Source organism: Quercus lobata, chromosome 3, assembly GCF_001633185.2.
Source record: "Quercus lobata isolate SW786 chromosome 3, ValleyOak3.0 Primary Assembly, whole genome shotgun sequence".
In the NCBI taxonomy this organism is placed as follows: domain Eukaryota; kingdom Viridiplantae; phylum Streptophyta; class Magnoliopsida; order Fagales; family Fagaceae; genus Quercus; species Quercus lobata.
In genome coordinates, this window is record NC_044906.1 from 60,195,682 (window position 1) to 60,209,304 (window position 13,623).

General features: G+C 33.7%; 1 protein-coding gene across 7 annotated transcripts; it reads right to left on the reverse strand.

Moving 5' to 3' along the window:
- Positions 1 to 335: 335 nt before the first annotated feature.
- On the reverse strand, positions 336 to 7,343 carry LOC115982581 (AMSH-like ubiquitin thioesterase 2). 7 transcript variants are annotated; one of them, XM_031105211.1, is made up of 8 exons: positions 7,090 to 7,341; positions 4,973 to 5,373; positions 4,645 to 4,734; positions 3,538 to 3,600; positions 3,367 to 3,441; positions 2,785 to 2,847; positions 1,751 to 1,803; positions 380 to 880 (listed from the first exon to the last, which is right to left on the reverse strand). In XM_031105211.1, exons 2-8 carry the CDS (start codon positions 5,258 to 5,260, stop codon positions 706 to 708), a joined length of 807 nt encoding a protein of 268 aa, XP_030961071.1. In that variant the 5' UTR covers positions 5,261 to 5,373; positions 7,090 to 7,341; the 3' UTR covers positions 380 to 705. The 7 variants fall into 7 exon arrangements, 6 of the variants coding, with proteins under 6 accessions (XP_030961073.1, XP_030961071.1, XP_030961070.1 ...); XM_031105210.1 differs by having other exon boundaries at positions 4,973 to 5,317; positions 7,090 to 7,340; XM_031105209.1 differs by having other exon boundaries at positions 4,973 to 5,317; positions 6,390 to 7,340.
- Positions 7,344 to 13,623: the final 6,280 nt, after the last annotated feature.

Genomic DNA, 13,623 nt, shown 5'->3' on the forward strand with positions numbered 1-13,623 from the left:
CACTAGAGGGTTACAATCAGTGAGAAGCAAACACGAAAACGGAACCTGAAGTGAATTAGAGGGGATTCTTTTTATATAAATGGGGCTGGGATGTGGTTGGGATATTTCATTTATCACAAAGCTTACCAAGCCAAACCATTGTCTTCTCTCCAGGTAGGGTATTAAAAAAAAAATCTAAACCATGCAGTCATTAGGAGTCTTGAAAGAATGAGTTGCCATTGGTTTCTTAAATACAAATCCTTTCTTTTTTGCTAAGTATAAAAATCAAATATGAATCAGTCCCATCTTTTTCCCCCCCACTTATAGAAAGAACAAATATTTTACTCAAAGCAAGCTTTACAAAACCAAAATTCTATTCAACTCACTCCAAATTAGAGTATTTGATTATCTGCAATGCAAAACAACTTTCTCTTCTTAAAAAGACTTTATTACAAGGCAGAATCTAATGCAATCACAGCCACGCAAGAAAAGTATAATTCAACCGTTGTTTCCTAAAACAAAATTTCAGTAGCTAATCTTCATTATTGTTACACTTACTAGGAAAATAACGTGTATCACAATTGTACATATCAGCACTATAGGGATCAAACGCCACAGCCAAGTTTTTTTGTGTGGTGTAACTGGGGTCATGGCCATGTTTTCTAATACCCAAGCCTGTCAACTAGGGATGATATATACAGACCTGCATTCTTAGATGTAAGCATATCAGCGCAAGTCAAAGATTTCAAACCTCAAATTTGAATTTGTATAGACATTAGAGCAATGCTCGTAAATGGGACTCCCATCTTCTACTTCTTTGTGAGTATGAAATCCTGTCTCTTGGCACTCTTTCAGAACACTCATCCCACCAGGGTCAGATAACCGAAACATTCCATAGCTCCTGGAGTAAATTCCTTTCATAAGTTATTGAATAGCATTTTTTATAAATAGATGATTTACACAATCAGCTGTCAAAAGATGAATCTGCCTCACTGCCTGCACTGCAGCAGTTAATAATTAATTTTTAAATTGTGAGAAAGAAAGGATCCTGACCAGTGTCTGTTTACTTGTGCTTCTGAAGCAGTATTTTTTTTTTTTTTTTTTAATTTAATATTATAATAATTCATTATAAATGAGAACTACAAAATAGGGCTACAGTGTGTTTCAAAATAAATTGCCATGTCAATGGATAGACTTCTCATCAGGAGCTTTGCACTTAAATGCTTCACTATCATATTGTGCTCAACTTACTGATCAGATTCAAAGCACCCTTCTCAACCAGCAATGCTTCATGGTCTTCACAGGCTAAGCAAAGAAAATATGCTCACAAATGACAGCAATATTTTTCTTTTTTGCTGGAACAAAATTTACTACGAGTGATACAGGTGCTAATCTGGAAGCAAAACAGGATTAATTGGACAAGAATGCAAATGTGAGCTAAAGGCAGCACCAATAATAAGGAGGGGGGAAAAAGGAGAATCAGTACAGCTGTGCGTAATAATGACTAAATACTGTACTGGTGGAGTGCTATCATTTTAACTAAAGGTAAACTCTCTCAAGTCAAAGGCACTGCATGGAGACCAAGGACATGGGTTGAGGTTGTGAGGGAAAACACAATCTACTAAATAAAGATTAAAATGGAAGAAGAATTTATGTCTAACCCAGAGTACTAAGATGAAGGCATTGCCAATCTCATTTCTAAACTGACAAGCATTATTAGACCCTCCGCTCAAGTTGGCGACCATTAAACTACATTTTAAAAGTTGCACACCTTGATGTATCAGTTGGAGCCATGACAATAGCAAAAGCCTCAGGTAACATTGCCTGAAAAAATAAAATGAAAAAGAAGAGTTTCAATGTTAGTCTTTTCATTAGTGAAGAGGGAACCAGGCAAACAATTGCATGTATTATTCCCAGTCTTTGCAAGCAATATTACGGGAGTGATTTATAAGCATGAGAATAAGCAAGAGTATGAGTTGAAAGTAAGGGAAAATTATTGACAAATAAATGCCTTTCAGTATTTTGAATCAAACAAAAAGTGCCAAAGCTTAAAATAAGCATTAACAATTTTTGAAGAAAAGCTTATAGACACAAAACATTCAAGCTTGCAGGTTATATCTCTATCCTAAATTCAGGCTGATTAGTAGACAAATTAGCCAATCTCTTTTCAGTTCCTTTTCTTTTGGGCAAGAAATTTGTTTAAAATATTTTGGACATCTTTCCACTTTAAATTCACAATCTAATATATAAATAAATAAGTAAATATATATATTTGAAATACAGTATCTCATAATATTCTTTCCCAATATGATAACTAGGTAGGGGATTATTTTGATTGGTAAGTTACAATACACCCTGTGAGTTTTGAACCCACAAACACACCCTTTTTATAGGGGGAGGAAGTGCTAGAGCTCATTGGGAATAACTTGGCAGGAGTTATGCTAAACCCCTGCACAACAGATCAAGGTAATCTTCCACCACATTGTGAGGAAAACTAAAACTTTAAAAGGCATGTTTCAAATGCCTACTCCTGCTCATCACATAAAACAATATAATGGTGCTACCAACCTTGCTGTGGAATGCCCTTTATTAAAAATGCTATTTCTAAATTACAACTACCTACTGGAGACCAACCTGCAATTTATATATTACTTCTAATTAAAATATTCTGCAAAAGATTTGGCATTCAAAAATTCAATGCACAATATGTCTCATGTGGGCACCTCAAAATAAAATTAAATTAATAAACAAATGCCATTCCTCAATCAAAGACAAAGGGCACTCAGACTTAACCAAGTCAGTTACCTGATATGAATACTGAGTGTGCAAATCTACTGATGACATAAAACAGCTTTGAGAAGGATGTGTCTGAAAATGAATATACAGATTAGGTGAAAAAGTGCACAACTACTGTTAATTCCCACCCAGATGAAACTGGATAATCTAGTTATAGGCAAAAATGAGGAATAAACAAGCTAGCTGATCAAACATGAAGCATAAGCAGGAGAAATAGTTGGTAATCTTAGCAGATGTTAAAAGCATTCTGGTTGATACAAAAGCCATAAAAATGAGTACAGACTACAGAAAAACACAGTACATACTACATACTAATAACTGCTGAATGCATTGACAAACCTTGTAACATCATTTATGCCAAAATTCAAGAAATGTTCGAGCATGTAGTCTTTCATGGTGCAGTAGAGGAACAAGAAAATATCCAAACAAAAGGAGTGATCAATTTTGGGGGTGGGAAATCACAAAAGAAAAGAAAAGAAAATATGAAAGCAGCCACTGTAAACATAAAGAAGGCTTGGGGCTCCAATAAAAGATGTTCACAGAGAATGGAAGAAGTTCAAAATAAAGAAAAACATGGGCGGGAATGCATACATGGATCCAACCCACAGGATAAAGGGAATGCTCATTTTGAATGGCAAAAACTTCCTCCTCATTTATAGCCTGACACTGTCATGCATAATTTAAGTCAGCAGCAAGCAATACATGAATAAAACATTATGGAAAAACAAAATCAAGAGGAAGAAAAAGGCCCTTGAGACTAACAGAACCAGAAGTCGATTCCTGTTTGGGTATGATCAAAGTGGTTGCATAAAAGGTTCCTTTCTCCTGGACACATGAAGGAAACAAACATATCTTAGCTTCAGGTTAGCAAAATTCTCCCATGAAATCAAGCCCTACTTCCGAAACATTGAAGGGAAAATGCATGGAAGAAAGAAAGGTTACAACAACCACAGTAAGAAGCCTTAATCACAAAATTTTGGAGTCGGTTATGGATCCTCAATAGATTAGTTAAGGGTGTTTGTAGTGGATCCATTCATAAATGAGTGACTAAATTTTATGCTGGCCATCAACCTATTGCAACCCTCCTTTTTTGGGGCTTGGGATTGGTTGTGATCAAATATATGACATTAAGCACAGACACGGGCAGAGTTAAGAAAGAAAGGTTAAGCCAATGGAAAAATTTGGAAAAGAGACATAAATATTCTCTCTACCAAGGCCACAAGAACTTGCTGAACAGTTTGAAAAAGTTATACATTCTGGTGAAAACTGTAAGAAATATAAATAAAATTTTGAAATCATTTTAAAAAGACGAGGATCAATGCTGGGCTCAATAATGTGAGCTTGTGACCTGAGAAGGCACATGAAAGTAATGGGACTCAGCTGGTTGGGTTTGGTGTTGGCTTCTTACTGGCCTGCCTCTTTCAGGCAAAGGCTTTGGGTCACATGGCTCCTAGAGAGGAGGGCACCATGTGAGGCTGGCCAAACATAGCCAGCTAGGCTAATCTCAATTAGACTGTCACTTTATAAGGAACCGTATTTTTTTCTTCTAAATGATGAAGATGAACAGAAATTTGAATAGTTGCAGTGACAGCTTTGAGTAGGAGTAGAAATTAAAAGGAGAGAGAGATGCTCTACGCAGAAGAGGGAGAGTATGTTTTAAGAAACTGAGAGGATAAAAGAAATAAGTGATGCCGATGTGAGAAGAGGCCTCCAGAAATATTGTGGAAGCCTACTGACTATAATGATTTTGTTTGTGTCAAAAGAAAACAAATTCCTAAACATAATTGCGACAAATCATGCAATATGCGCACCAATAGGATGGGCAATAAATTGAGGCTCTAAAATGTATAGAAAAAGCATGAATCTTACAAGAAAGGCACCAAGAATCCCACAGGTTTCCAGATCATTGTCTGTGTTGTCTTTAGCAAGCTCAAGAAAATGCTCCATCAACCGCATTGACTAAGTATGAATATAACAATGACTTATTAGCCATCTATTTTCCAAGTGAAAGACATAACCATAAAGTATTCATGTGCTTTAAACTACACATGGAACTTGAAAACATAAAAAGAAGATAATTTTCAAGTAAGCTTAAAAAAAAACAATTTTGCACAAGAATGCTGCACTACCACAAAACAAAGATAACAAAGAATTATTAAATAGTAATTAAAAAAATAAAAATATGTGCAGTTCTTACTATATGTACATCTTGCAAGACCTTAGACGTGGTCGACTCATTACTTGATGTTGAATGTCCATGTTCTGAATCAGTAGCTGTAATATGTGAAACACGTGCACCTTGAGGCACGTTCTCTACACAAGAGATTACAGGAGAAGGAGAAGACTGAGTGACAGTATGAACTGTAATATGGCAACATTTGCTGGCTGTGTTAATGGTTGGATAATGGAATTTAAATGGGGAGCAACTAGTTCTGGAATCCATGGAATATATAAATTCCATTCCAGCTCTTTCTTCATTAATCATCCTCGAGCTATATTATAGCAAGTGGAACACAGATATATATGTTCTGCACTGGAGAGTCTGCACAGAAATGGTAACCTTTGGTCTCTTGTTTCTGTTAGGCAAAAAATTTTGTCCTGTGAAAGGAACTATAAACAATGAGAAACAGACCCAGTTGGATCTCAGAAAATATTAAAGAAGAAAGACTATTCTCCCTGAGAGTTCTGAACTCATTATAATCTTTGACTTCAGCACCATAGCTTCAAATATTCCATTCAAATTTGCTAATATTATCCATGGAAATTCCATCCCCTTTAATAGATAGGTAGCTCCTCTATAAGATATTTTTGAATCATTCATGAATTCCAAATACAGGGGAATACCCTCTAGAAGAAATAAGCTCCACAATGGAATAACACATTGTAAACAGACATGCATGGTAGTCAGAAATTAGCATAACAGTTCACACATGGCCCTCACAAGTTAAACTTACCTTTTGTAACCAATTCTTTTTTGTTCTTGGCAGTAAATCTCAAAATCTTAAAATTTATTGCCTTAGTAACCCATAATAAAAGTAAGAGAAATGCCTCCAAGGACACTTCTAGTGTCATCTTTACTTACATACATAAAAAGGCATACCCTTCATGAATAAGTGAACTACAAACCACTTGCAGTTTCAATTTGGCCTTTCTTGGACTCCTTGTAAATATGGGAAAAAGTATTGGAAACATATTAAAATTTCACATGAACTTTCAAAGAAACATAAAAATGTTGTACCCAATGCACAAAGTTCACACTTTTGCAAGATCTGGGAGAGGTGATTGGTAGGCACCTATACCCCCATTTTTTTCTAGGGAGAGGCTGATTCTTGGGAATTTTCAAAGAAACATACACCCAAAAAAACAATTGATGTTAAAATTCACATCTCATGTGCTGTCCAGACTCGAGACCATAAATAGCAAACACAACCTAGAACCAGCATTTTTAGTTCCCATTCAAGCACACATATACTTATGCAAAACCTAGCAATAACATGGTGGAACTTGCAAGTCATTTCTACATCTATCACATTTTTCATTCATAAATTATCATTCTCTCCTTTCTACGTATGATGGATACCATCAAAAAAAGCGAAGTGCAGGGGTTTCTGTACCTTGTTATGATGAAGCTTTTCTTTTGCTGAATGGGTCTAGTAACTCTGATGCTGAGTTATTAACTTCAGAGAGTTTGTGATTGTGAATCCAAATAAAACATAGGGTAAATTTCCCTTTACCACTCTAATGGGCAACTTGTAAAGTCCCCTGAACTTTAAAAACTGCACAACCAACCTTCTAAACCATGTGATTAGTTGCAATGTCCCCACTAGAAAAATTTCCCCATATTCCTGCTATATTAGGCCTTGATTTCCACATGCTTATCACATGATCATATGATAATGTGATAAACACATGAATTTTAAGCTTTAAGCATAGAAGAAACTGGAGCAATTTAGCTCAAACTCAAAACATATTTATCAACATCCACCCCTTTGTCATATTATCTTTAACTTTAAGAAGCTATTTTATGAAGAGAGCTAGAGGCACAAATTCCTCACCTTAAATTAATATCTAAAAGAAACCCGAGTTAAAAAAGCCATAGTCCAAAGCAAAGAAAGACATTACCATACTTCTTAAACATTCTAAGTACCAAAGACAACAACTGGGTTTTACACAACAAAGCTCTCTGACCTTTCCTAAGAACCCCTATAATAAATTAAACTCACCCTTCAATTCAGAGAATAATTAACTATTTTTTGTGAACCCACAAATTATTTACAAGTGAATTGAAAAGGGAAAGGTTTGAAAAACTCATACCTGCAATTTCTTTCAGCCTTTCTATATAAAGTACAAACAGTGAGATGGAATTCGATATGAGCTTCGAAACTAGGCTCCAATACAGTTTTATGCCATTATATCATTTCTGGAAACTACAAACATCTTTAGAGCACTAGCAATGGAGGATGAAAAAAAGGATTTTGCTAAAGTGAGTCTAAAGCACACAATCATTAATCATTTTTGAAAAAAAATTTCGGAGGAAGAAAAGGATTTTGGTCATGTGAGCACTGAAGGTACATAATAATTAATTATTTTTAAAAAAAAATTTGTTGATAATTGAAAAAATATTGATAATTTTTTTTAATTTTTGAAAAAATATTTTAAAAGATGAATGACTTAAAAACACATATTAACTGAACCTTTAAAAAAACACCAATTTTACATCTTCAAAGAATACTTTATTCATTTTACTCTCTTATATTACGACTCACACTTCACATTTCAGTTTCTATTTTTAAATACAACTTATTAAAATAATATAAATTATACTAACAAATAATATAAAAAATAATACAACTCTTCCATCTTCATACCTTTTTGTCTCTCTCTCTCTCCCAAATCCACACACTTCTTAAAATAATAATAATTTGAGTGTTTGGATTGCGATCTATGTTTTCACGCAAACGCATTTTTTTCCTTTCATTTATTTTTTTTATTGGCATCTATTGTACTGTTCATGTCCCTTGAACAGTACAAATAGGCAAATAAATAGTGTTTTTAGTGTAATCAGTAATTCGAAAATTATTTTTTTATTGTTTTCAGTTTTCAATTTTCAACAAAATAACCAGTATCTAAACTTACACGATATTTAAGTTGACCACCTAGCTACTGTAGCTGCAAATAATATTTACGTCGTTCACCGATTCATGCCGTTTCTTGTTGGTATTTCTTTTACGACAACATTTTCCATTGTCGTTCATTCGTTTGAGGGCAAGTTCCGTCGCATTTTTCTGTCGTGTCTCTCTCTTCTTGATGTTTTCCACATACGACACTTGACAAAACTAGACTTGAACAGTTGAACTTGAACCCCTAACTCGTACAAATTGAAGGAAAACGTATTGGTGTGGGTTGGGAATTTTGAACTCGTATTTTTCTGTCATATTATTGAACCTCTTGAAATGGTTGGGGTGGGTTAACTCGTGGGCCACATGGGTAAATCTTTTTTTTTATAAAGATAGCGTAGAGGGATGAGTTAGGGCCTCTTCTAAATGGGCCTGACCTCTAGACCATTCTGTTAAAGCCCAATATGATAACTTAGGAAAAGTCCCTTTTTTTTTCTTTTCTCTTTTTTTGAGGAACAGGAAAAGTCCACTTAAAATCAGACTAAGGACACCAAGCGAGGAATGATATCAAAAGTTGATAGAAGGAGGAGGAATCCTTAGCATGGCCTTTGGGCTAGGGAAGGATGGAGATTGGGAAGTAATTGAGGAGAAAGGCTCGGTCGGGTTAAGAAGAGGCGTGTGAGAGAAGTAATAGTCACTTTTGCATTAATTATCTTTACCTATCAGCATTCATTCAACATTAAATGTTAAATGAACTTCCTAAACAATAAAGCAATCGTGCAGACCTACTATTATCACTAACCATAGATGGAGGGACAACATCGCACTACCTACCCTTATTCATGTATTATTCTTTACTTTTCTTCGTTTTTTACCCATTACAACAAGTTTTTTCCCCCTTTATTTTTTTTTTCTTTTTATGACTTTTTGACTTCATGTCAATGTGTTTTACATTTTTACTTCCTACTCTTTTCTTTATTTCATTATTTTCTAAGGTTTTTTTTTTTTTTCACAAACGCATATTTTTTCTTAATAAGGTTGAGACTTGAAGACTTCAATTTAGTGAACCTTGGACGGTGTAAACTTAAAATATATGTATTTTTTTAAGCGTTTTTGTTTATTTGTTGTCTTCTTAGTTGAAGGAAGAAAGTCAAAAAACAATATGATCAAATTGTTTTCATTTTATCTTTTTTTGGCTCATGAAATAAAATGGGTTGTACCGGATTGACCCGACCCACAATTGCTTATTGCTCCATGGTCACTTGCATTGCTATGAATGGCGACAACCATTACTAGGGGCATGAGTTAGAGGTAGGTTTGATTGGGGCTATCAGGCTATGTTAATTGATTTATGTTGGGTTGAAACTTTGGGTGTGATGGGTCAATAAATTCGGGGTGGTTTGGACGATAGAGATGGGTGGTTGATAGTTTAGGCCCTTTAGGGTGGTGATGTCATCGTTAGTTTGCCCATCCTACCCCCTACTCACGTCCTCTTTTTCACAACAAGCCAACAGGCCCAAATCCCCCCTAAGTACTTAAATAAAATAATGCACACACTTTCAAGAATATATATATATATATATATATATATATATATATAATATTTTCGGTTACATCTTTTGAATTTGACAAAAAGTTTTATAGGCATTAGACATTTACCAAGTAACAATTAATCAATGGTCATTTTATTATTCGATTTTATATTAGTGGAGGGGTTGAACTTGCCCCATAGTTCAAAGAAAATAATAATAATTAATCCAATTTTCCAACTCTTATTTGTAATTAGTAGACACCTAAACAAAATTTGGAGTGATATTTATATATATATATATATATATATATATTGGATGAAAGAATTTAGGGTGAGTTTATATTAATTTAAGCTTTGGAGATAAATCTTAAAAATAAGATATATCCTTAGTAATATATATATATATATATATATATATAAAACTGAAATTTCTGAAATTCTCACAATTTTCTCCGTCAACACAATATTTACTGAAACCTCTGAAACTCTCATAATTTTCCACGTCAACACAATATTTAAATAAAATTATCATTTTATTAATTATTTTTGTTTAGTTCAAACTTAACAAGAAGTGAAACTCTATTTCTTTAAGAAGTCCAACTTAAATTCAACTTATCATTATCATTTTTTTTAAACAAAATTATTTTTGTTTAATCTAAACTTAACAAGGTGTGAAACTCTATCTCTCTAACAAATCCAACTTATACTTAAACTCAAAGTATATCATCTATATATAATATAAAATTGAAACTTTTGACTTTTTGATGTCATTTTTAAATTTTGACACATCAGTTTTACAAGTCTCATAAATTTACACCTCATTATTGTAAGGACGCGATTCGTGGCGGACCGTAACAGTGTCGGGTTCGCACGTAAAAAGGCCCCTAACAATATCATTTGTAGAGCGTGGGTTTGGAAGGCTAGACCCTGATTGACAGGCGGTGGGTTTTTCGCGGTGTTCGTACAAGTTTAAGTTTTCCTTCACCCCTGGAGTCTTTCTCCTGGAGGTGGGCTGGGAGGCTCTGGTTTTTGGCTATTTTTCCCAACCCCCCCTTAGGTTACTTGTTTTTTCCTTTTATATTCGCCTGCGTTCATTGTCCTTCATCCACGTATAGGGTCAACTTTTCCAAGATTGATACTTGTCCCATCAGCCCATATTCAAAGTCGTTGGGGGTGGTTGTAAAAGCCAAAGAATGCGGCTCTGTCAAGTTCAGAGTATTGAATGGCAGTAAGGGCAGCTTTCCCTGGATATTTTAGATCTTTCTTCCTAGTTTCAGTCCTATACCGTTTTTACCCTTCTTTCAGTGGGGACTTTGGGTCTGCCGAAGACTGAGCTGTCCTCGGCGGTATCCATAGGCTATTTTGTCGAGCTTGGGCCGTAGCCCTCCTCGGTTTGGGCCTTCGGATTCTCTCCGGGTAGATGGGCCTGGCCCATAAATCATTTGGGCCCCACAATTATAATTTATTTTAATTAATTAATTAATTAATTATTTACTTATTTATTTTTAACTTTTTATGGGGACTCTTCCATATTAGTTTTACGTAAATCCAAAGGAAACTAAACAAACTGACTACTACACAACTACTACTAAGTAGTAATATGTAAACACTCTTAAAACCTAAAGCTAAACTCAAGGGAGTAAAGAAATGCTGAGAGAGAGAGAGAGAGAGAGAGAGAGAGAGAGAGAGAGAGAGAGAGAGAGAGAGAGAGAGAGAGAGAGAGAGAGAGAGAGAGAGAGAGATTTTAATCAATGTTTTTTAGATTCATTCTAATGAGTTGACCTCTCTCCATAAAGATACTGATATTTTTTTCTAAATAATCGTGATCAATTGTTTAGTGCTCTACATTTTTAGATTACTACTCTAGGTTGGCTTTTCAATGGGTCCATTTAGTGGACTCATAATCTCAATAATTTTCCATAGATAATGCTATTGTATGCGAAATTTACTATATTTTCTTTTGTAGCATGCATCTTATCCAAATTTGGACGGTTCCACCCCTTTTTATGATAGTTACGAAGGTTAGCATTTGACTTTTATTTATTGGTCCATATTTTCTTCCCATCCCATTACAATTTTCTTCCCATTAAAGTTGGATGTCAAATTGAAGTTTCTATTAGCTAATTGAATATTATCTCTCTTGTATTTTTCTATTGTGTAGTCATATATATATATATATCAATAATTTATAGGCACTGAATCTTCTAATTCTTTAAATTCTTTTTGCTTATTAGAAGTTTTAACTTTTGAATTCTTGGGTTATTTTTTGCTAATATTTGAAACAATTTGGCAGATTTCAAAGACTATAGCCATAGATTATTCTTTTGAGGGTATGCCATCTATTTTTTTATTTTTTATTTTTTTTTTCTATTGTGTAGTTATATATTTTTCTGTTTTGTTTCATTAATTTATAAACTCTGAATTTTTTATTTTTTTTAAAAAAACTTATTGTAACATTGAATAAAGTGAAGGTATTTAAAATATGTTAACTATACCGTGCAATTTAACGATTAGTATACTATATAATAAAAACTGGGCTTAGAAATTGTGATTGCGCCAAGTGACTTTACCAAATTGCAGAAATTTTTATAGATTTTTAAAGATATTATTATTATTATTGTAAGGACACAATTTGGTTCCTAAGCCCAAAAGGTAAAAGGATCTATGTCCAAAAAGCCCAATACAATGAATTTGTAGAGACTGAGTTAGAAAACTAGGCTCTAATGAGATAGGTAACAATTATAATATATCCAAATGACAATAAAGTAAAGATAGACTGGTTTTATGTAAAGAAAATCGTCATCGGCACAATCCGAGGAGATCAGTTCTTGTATATATCTCTTAAATTTGATTACAAGTACAGTTCTTGTTACTACAGTATTTTTCTCTTAATTCTCCGATCCTTTTCCCTCAGAGTCTTCTTTTTATTTTATATTATCTTCCTTCTTTCATCTCTACCCTCCACGTGTAGATTAGATTGCTGGTGTTGATCCTTATCCTATCAGCACCTTCTTAAAGTTTTTGGGAGTAGCTGTAAGGTTGAAAATTACTGTTCATGTATTACTTCCTCATTAATGCGGCTAGAGAGTTAGTTATACAGTATTCGATGTGATGGTAGCAGCTTTCTCTTAGATATTTCATAGCTTTCCTTTGTTCTGTGCTTTCATGATATATATCATTATCAATAGAATTTTTTGGAACGTTGCTTCTGGATGGCAGACTGCATCTTCTGACCTCTGCTTCTTTCAGCCGAGAAAACATCCCTCCTCAGACCACCTTTTTGGACCATCATGACCAGACCCCTTTCTTTATTCATTAATGCCAACCTCCATAACAACGTTTACCCGTCCTTGGACTAGTAGGCGTCCTCGGACCGGGCCCTCGGCTCAATATATATTACTGGGCCTATCATCCCTACAATTATTATTATTATTATTATTTTGTTCTTATCTTTTTCGTCTATAATTTCTAAGTTGATAAAAGTCTCAACTCTCAATTTGATTACAATCCAAATTCTATTTTTTTTCAGATTTTTTTTTTTTTAAAAAGATATAATTTCTTTTTTGTTCTTATCTTCTTCTTTTATAATTTCTAAGTTGATAAAAATCTTAACACTTACTTTTTAGATTTAGAATTTAGCTTCACACATCCATAAATTAAATTGGCATTAGAATTTTTGTTTTTATCAACTTCTTCAATGTGGAGTGTGTATACATATATCAGATAATTCATATAAATTATGTAATAATTATTTTTTTCTTCATAAAATTATATATCTTATATGTTTATGAACAAAACAAATCCGTATAATGCATGAGCTTTCAACTAATATATATATATATATATATGGTTAAAAAATACGCATTGCAGAAAAATTTAAAAATCAGCTCATTTTTGTATTCAGTTACATTGAAATTTTAGTGGGGGTATCTTATAAACTCTTTTTCTGGAACAAATAGATAAGAAAACAAACACATAGAGACCCACTTATTTAGTATTCTATTTCAAAAAGGGATAGGAGTCCCAAGTGAATTTATAAGGGACGTAAAGATAAAGTGGTTTTTTTTTTTTTTTTTTTTTTTTAATTTTTTGTTGATAAACGGTTGCTTTTGTTTGTTATATAAATAGAGACAAATAATAAATAGAGACATGCGTGTGAGGTAATTAGACTCATTAGAGAGAGAGAGCAGCCAAAGAGTG